The sequence below is a fragment of the Pleuronectes platessa genome, chromosome 19 (genome assembly GCF_947347685.1).
Source record: "Pleuronectes platessa chromosome 19, fPlePla1.1, whole genome shotgun sequence".
In the NCBI taxonomy this organism is placed as follows: domain Eukaryota; kingdom Metazoa; phylum Chordata; class Actinopteri; order Pleuronectiformes; family Pleuronectidae; genus Pleuronectes; species Pleuronectes platessa.
In genome coordinates this window covers 19,423,364-19,432,994 of record NC_070644.1, presented here as the reverse complement: position 1 = coordinate 19,432,994, position 9,631 = coordinate 19,423,364, and the positions used below count along the sequence as shown (strand labels likewise).

At 48.3% G+C, this 9,631-nt stretch overlaps 1 protein-coding gene across 1 annotated transcript in view; it reads left to right on the top strand.

The window, feature by feature from the left end:
- The window catches only part of LOC128424475 (voltage-dependent N-type calcium channel subunit alpha-1B-like), a 44,574-nt gene that overhangs the window by 6,359 nt on the left and 28,584 nt on the right, over window positions 1-9,631 (top strand). Inside the window, 3 exon segments of the mRNA XM_053410670.1 lie at window positions 7-25; window positions 1,384-1,536; window positions 3,579-3,766. Coding sequence (XP_053266645.1) covers window positions 7-25; window positions 1,384-1,536; window positions 3,579-3,766 — 360 coding nt within the window.

The following is a 9,631-nucleotide window of genomic DNA, read 5'->3' as shown; positions in this document are numbered from 1 at the left end:
CTGAAGCTCGTATCAGGAATCCCAAGTTAGTGGCTCTACCAACATTTAAAACATGTTTCCTTTTTTATATTTGAATGCCTCTGTAACTGTCTGATCCAGATTTCATCAAGATACATGAATTATTATCCTGCTGACGACTCCACAAACAAACAAATGGGGTGGAAAAACATGAATTCCAGGACAACAAAGAAAAGAACAAATCTCTGACTCTCTCTCTTTGCTCCCCACTTCCTCCCCACTTACTCCCCACTTCCTCCCCTCTTCCTCCAACTTCCTCTCCTCTTCCTCGTCTGTTCCTCCCCACTTCCTCCCCTCTTCCTCGTCTTTTCCTGCCCTCCTCCTCCCCACTTCCTCCCCACTTCCTCCCCTCTTCCTCCCCACTTCCTCCCCACTTCCTCCCCTCTTCCTCGTATCTTCCTCCCCTCTTCCTCCCCTCTTCCTCCCCTCTACCTCCCCACTTCCTCCCTCTTCCTCCCCTCTTCCTCATCTCTTCCTCCCCTCTTCCTCCCACTTCCTCCCCTCTTCCTCGTCTCTTCCTCCCCTCTTCCTCCCCTCTACCTCCCCACTTCCTCCCCTCTTCCTCCCCACTTCCTCCCCACTTCCTCCCCTCTTCCTCGTATCTTCCTCCCCTCTTCCTCCCCTCTACCTCCCCACTTCCTCCCTCTTCCTCCCCTCTTCCTCATCTCTTCCTCGTCTCTTCCTCGTCTCTTCCTCGTCTCTTCCTCGTCTCTTCCTCGTCTCTTCCTCCCCTCTACCTCCCCACTTCCTCCCCACTTCCTCCCCTCTTCCTCCCCACTTCCTCGTCTCTTCCTCCCCTCTTCCTCGTCTCTTCCTCCCTACTTCCTCCCCACTGCCTCCCCACTTCCTCCCCACTTCCTCTCCTCTCCCTCCCCTCTTCCTCTCCAATTCCTCCCCACTTCCTCCCCTCTTCCTCCCCTCTTCCTCGTCTCATCCTCGTCTCTTCCCCGTCTCTTCCCCGTCTCTTCCTCGTCTCTTCCTCGTCTCTTCCTCCCCTCTTCCTCGCTTCTTCCTCTCCTCTTCCTCGCTTCTTCCTCGTCTCTTCCTCCCCTCTTCCTCCCCTCTTCCTCCCCACTTCCTCCCCTCTTCCTCCCCTCTTCCTCCCCACTTCCTCCCCTCTTCCTCCCCTCTTCCTCGTCTCATCCTCGTCTCTTCCCCGTCTCTTCCTCGTCTCTTCCTCGTCTCTTCCTCGTCTCTTCCTCCCCTCTTCCTCTCCTCTTCCTCTCCTCTTCCTCGCTTCTTCCTCGTCTCTTCCTCGTCTCTTCCTCGTCTCTTCCTCGTCTCTTCCTCGTCTCTTCCTCCCCACTTTCTCCCCACTTCCTCCCCTCTTCCTCCCCTCTTCCTCCCCTCTTCCTCGTCCCTCAGGTCTCCAGGTGGTGCTGAAGTCCATAATGAAAGCCATGGTCCCTCTGCTTCAGATCGGCCTGCTGCTCTTCTTCGCCATCGTCATGTTTGCCATCATCGGGGTGGAGTTCTACATGGGCAAGTTCCACACCACCTGCTTCCGGCTGGACACCGGTGAGAGCAGCAGCTTGTCCTGCTTGTTAACTAACCAGGAGAACTTTCCTCCTCTCAGAACACACGGCCCAGAACAAACTGTATATTTCATTTTAATGCAGCTGCACATAAATGATTCATGGCTCCTGTGTGTGTGTGTGTGTGTGTGTGTGTGTGTGTGTGGCTGCACGTTCAGCCGGTGAGCTTATATCAACACAACCGACGAGAGCACGGCAGAATGTTTGACAGGCGTTTTCTCACATCTCTCTTTTGATGAATGGAAATATTCTCCAGGTTTTGATCGATGGCCGCGACTCGATTCAGATTGTTGTGTGTTCGGCTTCTGATCGAACTCTAACTCAGACGCTGTTAATGAGTTTGTCTCTTCGTCCGACATCAGGCGTTTGTGCTCCTCAGGATATTGCAGCAATAAAACCCTGATAGCACCCTGATTGGTTTTATGTATTTCATCATGTATATTTTACATAGCTGCACCATTTTTACCATTTTCAGATTTCCAGGCAGACATAACTTTCAGATTATCGATGCATTTTTGCACAAAATTCAAGAATGTTAATGCCCGGCAGCAAAAACTTTGGGGGAAATCTATTGTATATTAGTATCCCGAGATTTCTTAATATTTAATCTCCCTGTAAAGGTTTATTCCATATTCTTCTTTCTTTCAATGTAACTGCGTTTTATTCACTGAACTCGTTGGTGTGGTCAGGGTTTGATTTCCCCCTGCTGGTGTCAGAGAGGGTGAAGATGTGGCTTGAGGGTTGTTGTGTGTGTGTGTGTGTGTGTGTGTGTCTGTGTGTGTGTGTGTGTGTGTCAGGGTGCTCATAGTGGTGTGATCCGCTGTGACAGCCTGTTAATGTACAGTACGTGTGTTACTGAGTTATATTTAGTCACAGGGACGCAGCAGGGTTCGATTCCGCCGAGCTGCACCGGTGACAGCGTTGTTAACCGGCTCTGTTGTGTTGTTTCAGTCGATGTGTGTCAATCAGTGAGGTCACAATCAGGTAACACAACAGACTCACATCATGTGCGTGTTCACTGGGTTTCATGTAAACTTTTAGGATTGAAAAGTAAAAAAGATGCTCTGACATAAGCAGGTGCACAACAAGCACACACTCTGCCACACACACACACACACACACACACAGGCTGGCGCTGCAGTAATGACAGTGAAATTGCCTAATTAGTGACTAATGGTGGTGGTACAAAGGGGCAGGGGGTCCAAGGAGCTGGTGTGGTGGAGCGGGGGAAGGCGGTGGCGGCGGTGGAGCTTGGCAGGACACGGTGTCTCAGGATTGGACGGATCAGGCGTCCCCCGGTTCGGGCTCCAGACAGGACGGAGACCCGGCCCGGACGTGGTGGGCGGCGAGTGGAGTCAGCGGCTGGATTAATGTGGTAGACAGAGAGAAGACTGAAGGGACGAGCCGGTGGTTAGATACCGGAGGAGTGGGGGGGGGATTCACAGAGATACAGGTGGGATTGTGTTGGCCAGGCCCAGCCGGTGGTCTCACACACACACACACAAACACAAACACAGACACACACTGAAACAAAGACACACACAGGAGGCGAGGCAGAGGAGGAGCTGCTCCCGGTGAAAGATGATGGAGGTGATGGCGTCCGGCTGACGCAGCACCCGTCAGGACGCGGGACACGATGCATCTCACAGGACTGACACCAGAGATATGTCGGCCGTGCAAAATGGCTCCGCAAATCATCGTTAGAACTCGGCCCGGCCCGTGATCGGAGCGCTGGCTGCACCGGGCATCTGCTCCACACTCAGCACATTCATCCATTATCCTGATCCTACTGCTGACATATGTGGCTGCACCATCCGTTAAACAAACCCTCAGCTGCCTCCACGTGAGCCTGGAAAACACACACACAGACGCCAGAACACATCTTGTTTAATACGACCACACACACACACACACTCACACAGACACACACACACACATAACTCGTTCTCTTCCTGTCCAGGTCACAGACTCGTCCTCAGTTCACCTGTTAACAGAAACACACCTGACCCTCTGTCTCGTCCTCAGGTGAGAAGGCAGTGGACTGGCCGTGTGGCCTGGAGCCTCCGGCCAGGACGTGTCCCAACGGGACCCAGTGCAGAGAGTACTGGACCGGACCCAACTTCGGCATCACCAACTTCGACAACATCCTGTTCGCGGTGCTCACTGTGTTCCAGTGCATCACCATGGAGGGCTGGGTGGAGATCCTCTACAGCGTGAGTCCCTGGTTCCTTTTCTCTCTGTCGGTTTTCCATCAACTTCTCAAATCCTACAATCGTCTCTTGGCTCTTTGTATTTGTCCGAGGCAGCGTTGAGGGTTCTGTTGGTTCAATTGTTGTAATTTGACACAAGAAAAAATCTAATTTAAGATATATGAGAACTTGCATGTTCCTCAGAGGATGAAACTCTATGGAACACCTCAGATTACATGTGAATCTTTTCAACACCTCTTGGATATAAACCATGTTATTTTAATGTCTCCAGTGGCAGGATCTCTATATAGGGGGGAAAGATTATATCTTGGTTGTGTGTGTGTGTGTGTGTCTGTGTGTATGTGTGTGTGTGTGTGTGTGTGTATGACCTGCAGCAGAGACGGTGAACAGGTGAGGTCCCTCTGCAGGTTGTCAGGTTGTCAATTCAGTTTCTGCTCGAGTGGTTGAGGACGTGTCCGTGACACGGGGGGACAGACACATTGTTCCCGTCCACTGTCAGTGTCCCTGGAGCAGAGCAGCGAATACAGATGAGCCAATAAGTTTATTTTGAAAAAGAAAAATTAATATTACATTACTGTAACAGAAATCAATGCATTTGCTGTTTTGCAGATTGTAAATAGTAGTTCGTGATATTTTCCTTTTGGAGATATTTCAGCAGATTTAGCATTTTCTTCTTCGTCTCTTTCTCTCTCTCTCTCTCTCTCTCTCTCTCCGTCTTGAACGTTTCTCTTTGCTCGTCCTTCCTCTACATTTTTAAATCTCCTCTTTATATTCTCTGAAAACTTGTATTCAGATTCAACCCCCCACCCCCGTCTCCTCCCTTTGTCCCCCGGCTCCGTGTTTTCCTCTCCCAGGAGACGTGGCGCTACATTGTGAGCCACTCACACAGCCATGTTTTCTCTCTCCTCCTCTTCCTCTCCGTCTTCCTCGTCGTTTCACTCCAGTCGTCTCCTGTAGCTTCTCCGGGCTCATTATCCTAAGCGCCGGAGACCCGTGTGCACCGCTGTGATCTGAGAGACGCTCTCAGTCGCTGCTTCTTCTTTGTATTTCTGCTCTTTTTTTCTTCAAACTCATTTTCTTTTGATCCTTACCGGTTATTTTTTTTATTTCCGTCTTTTGGTGTCTTTCCTGAACGTGTTTTCTTCCAGCCCCGCCTATCTCAGTCTTTTCACTGTTGACTTGTCTCCCTGTTCTTTAATCCTGATTCACGTGCACGATGCGCTTTTAAACTTATGAACCATTTGAACCATTCACACGTCAGATGAAGATAAATCTGGCTCCTGTGTTGATCGGTCTGATCTCTGTTCTTAAGGTTTTACCAGATGAAAATCACTAGTATCAGGTGTGTTAGTGTGGACGGGGATCAAACGCTTCAGTGGTCTCAGTTTTAGATTTAAAACAACAATTTAGGAATAAAGCTGAGATCAGACGGGACGATTTAACTTTAAATTCTCCTTCCCTATGAAGTGGAGGTGAAATCTGATCTGGGACCTTGGTCGATACCGATGTTCGGCCCAGATTATCTGTTGGGATACAGAACCGCTCTTAAACCTCACGACCTGCTGACCCACTACTCAAAAAATATTTATATATATAAATATACTTCTGTTTCTTGACATTTGCTCCTAGAGAATAATATCATGGATCAGGCATATTAAGAGGACTGATATTTATGATCTTGTTTAATTTTGTGCAGCTTGACCATTTAAAGGGACTGTTTGACCGTGGTCATCTTTTAAAAAAACCTGAACCCCCCCCCCCACTGAGCTCACTGAAGTTCTCCCTCGAGCTTCTGCTTAACGTGGGAAACATCATGACGCCGATGCACAGGAAAAGAGCCATAGGTGTGTTTGTGTGGATGCAGTGGAGCATGCAGGCCGTGTGTGCATTAATATCCAGAGTCTGCACATGTAGATGCACTCGTGGTTGCAGATGCATGGGGGGGGGGGGCTCTATTCTGTGGATTATATACATTCCTGTAACCCGGCGTTCACCTCGCAGATTGATGACTGTGCCACCTCCGGCCTGAGGGGGATCGTTTAGTCCCTCCTCTCTAATGGTGCTAAAGAAAAGAGCGCCTCCCCCATCCTCCCCCCTTCATAAACCATCTTTCTTCTGCTTTCCTCATTGCACCCCCCCCCCCCCCCCCCGCTTACCTCAGCCCCCCCGGGGAGGCCACGCAGCAGGAGTCTGCCGGCAGCTGATGTGAGGATTTGAAACCCCGCTGTCTGACCTGTTAGTCCTCGTTTGTTCATCAGAAAGATTTAATATGTGAGAGAATTTCATGTGTGTGACGCAAACTCAGAGTAAAGACCACGATGAACACTTGATACTTTTCAATGACACCACTTCATCGAGTCCCGAAGACGAAGAAGAAGAAGAAGAAGAAGAAGAAGAAGACGAGGTCACCGGCAAGGAAGCGATGAAGAAGCTGCATCTGACTCAACTTTTGCAACATATACTGCAACATCATCAGACAAGGAACTCTGGGAAAATCAGATTAGAGCGTCCACAGTGCACGAGCAGCGCGGCTCACATGCACGAGTCGGGGGGGCGGGGGTATTTATTGTTATTATTGCAGGAATGGAACTTTTTGTGAAACGGGAACAAAGACAAACGTCCTCTGCCTCAGCGCAGTAATCCTCCTGAGGAGAAGAGAATGAGTGAAGTGAGTGAAACCTGTGGAGGACAAAGTGTCACCGAACTGAGTCGACGCTGCTTCGTGATGTTTTAATCGTGAGAGGAAACGGGAGCAGAGTCCAAGTGAAGGCAGATTTAAGCTTATGCTAATGAGGCCGGTGATGCCAGAGAAACATCCTCACGTCAGTGTCGTGTTCAGCGGCTCCATGTTCCTGATCTGCAACTTCCAGAGCGTCGGAGGCCAGATTACAGTGGAAGACGCATCCAGAGGTTTAAATTACGCATGCAGAGAAAAATAATGAGCATTATCCTTCTGTCATTTACTGGCTTTCCCTCCATATTGCCTCCCCCCCCTCCCCTACATCCACTAAGTTCCTCTTGCTGTAATAGTGACAGTCTCAAGGTGAAATCTGGGTTTTCACATGAAGGTTTTCTAGCTCTGTCTTATTTTCATCTGCTTCTCGTTTATCGTTCATCTCTCAGCAGCGCGTCACATGTTCACCTTCACTCTCACCGTCAGATCGCGAGTTCGATTCCGACGTGTCGTGTTATCAGCGTCCAGCAGCAGCTCCGTCAGATCGGGAATCACAGATCCAGTCGCTCTGTGTCCCGCTGTGGTCAAAGGTAGAGTCGCTGTGACTAGAAACACAAGAGTGTGGTGCTGAGGCTAAAACGGCAAAATCAATCAAATTTATATTCTTCAACCAACTCCAGAGATAAGAGTCGTCAAAGGTCTCCGTGACCTCTGTGTTTCAGGGTCAGAGTCACATGACGTGAGTGTCACATGACGTCACGTCTCCATCCGGCTCTTCCACTCGTCTCAGGTGCATTTAGAAACAAAAAGATTGAAGGTAACAGAATCTTTTATTTCCTCCGCTCAGCGGGGGAGTGACCTCACCGTGGCAGCTTCAGGGCGTGAGGCCGATTTCCTCAGCGTCGATTAATGTGGAAATCTTCATTTCATGCCCCGTGATTCTATCACACTCCCACTGACCCAGTGGAAGCGGCTCTGATTACCTCTGCTGTGTCATTTTCTGGTTTCACACTCTAACAAATGGGCCACGTCACTTCATGTTATATCTGCTTCCATTTCAATTCTTCCTTTGTGAAGAAAGTCGGCACAATTTTCCTCACATGAGAGATTTACAGGAATCTCCACATTTCCACAACAGAGAAATGTATATTTACATAAGCTTTATTCCCATAGATTGTTGTTGGGATGAGGATACTGTGTGATTGACAGCCTAACACCCCCCACCCCCCCAATTATGGTTTCTTCTGGTTTCAAGACGGCGCTGAACAACATGTCAAAGTAGAGGCTTCCACACGACAGCTCACAAACCAATAGGTGACGTCACAGTGACATTGGGTTGCAGTTTAATGTTAGTGTGTGTGTGTGTGTGTGTTTCTGTGTGTGCGTGTGAGTGCATGCACCTTTCCCTCTCGCTTCATTAGAGCCGTGTGAGTCTCTGAGGCGGCTGCACCTTGACCTTGTCAGAGCGCTCGTCAAATCCTCGTAAAAATAGAGCAGCGCCCGGAGACAGCTTCACATCGTGTGGACGATCAGTCACACGACCGCGTGTGAAGTCTTTAATTACCCGCAGCTCGCTGAGGTAATGATGTGGAAGTGAACACACCGGAGTTAAGTGTGTGGACGCTTCCCAGGAGCACGTGCTCACATTTTTTTCAGCTGTGCAAAGATGAAAAATCATAATTCACTGTCAAGTACTGAAGCAATGGTGGAATCAAGGTGTTGTTGATTTCTGGTGGGATTCAATCCTCCCTATAATCACCGGGGTGTTTCCACTGTGAGGCTGATCTGATTATCTGGCAAAATTATCATGGATATGAATCCAATTTCACTGAATCAGAGCCTCGCCCATTTTGTATCGTAAACATCAAACATCGATGTTTATGATTTGAAATTGAAGACAAAGAGTTCTCATGTCAGAGATTGTTTGTTTAAACAGAAAGCTTCTGGTCCTGCATTTTCACAATTAGAAGATTAAAAATCAGTTATATCTGTAAATATGTCATAGTTTGCATTGCTCCTAAAAACATCTCTTAGAAACCGAAGCAATTTATCCTTTAAAAGTGTCAAATAAAGATGAAATAACATCTGTGTCAAGAGAGAAGAGCCTTGAATCTAATTCCAACAGTAAAACGTTGTGAAGACCTCGTGCTCCCTGAGCTGCTGAGCTCCGTCTGCTCCTCGTGGAGGTTTCAGGTCTGTGAGGAGCTGTGGGATTGATTCAGAGTGGCTGTCTTCATCACAGCAGGCTTCCCATGCCTTCAGAGAGTGTGTGTGTGTGTGTGTGTGTGCACGTGGTGTCAGCACTGTAAGCTGCGAGTGGGAGTTCACTGTCACACTGGAAACCGCACGATGCTCGGCTCCGAGTTGTTTGGCAGCTTTTTGCTTTTCCCTCCTCTCCGCTGGTTCGGAGGCAGCGATGACTCACGGGAGGAGCAGAGGTGGAATAACCAGATGAAGTGAACTTACATAAAGTCGTGGAGCGGAGGATCGGAGTTATTACCGCCCGCGTTTCCCTCACATTTATATCTGTTTGCTTTGAATGAATTTTAATTTTAATATCTGGAGATGACTCAACAGATTTTCCCAGCAGCACATCCTGCAGGATGTTTCCTCTAAACGCTTCTTACACCACAGATTTCAGACGCTTCCTGTCACAGATCTGATGTAATGTGGCCAATTATTCCTAATTTAGCCAAATTAAGAGAAAGAAGAAACATGTTCTCTGGAGGAGCTGCAGATCTGGTTCAGGCCTTTTCAACCAGATTAAATAACATGAAGAGTGCACGTGTGTATTTAGAATAAAACTGTTCCTAGATGACACCATGGAACTATTTCTATGACCACATATCAGCACCGTGGACAGTATTTAAAGATGCTCCTCACAAGTGGAGCCAAAGCATCTAGATCGCCCCCTGGTGGCTGCCTGCCTGCAGTGGACGGGACATGAACCAAACAAAAACGACAAAATACACATGAATCAATTAAACGAGATGAAATCTGTCATTTGAGTTTGTTGTTATCTCGCTGATGTTTGTTCAAGGGTTCATGTTTCTTAGTTCAGTTTGAATTAGTGATTTAATGATATAAATTAGGTTGACACATCTCCATCGACAGCTGCTTATTTCTCGTTGAATCTCGTTTTTTAATTTAAACCGTTTACTTTTCTCCCGTCATCACATTACAGTTGAGCAACA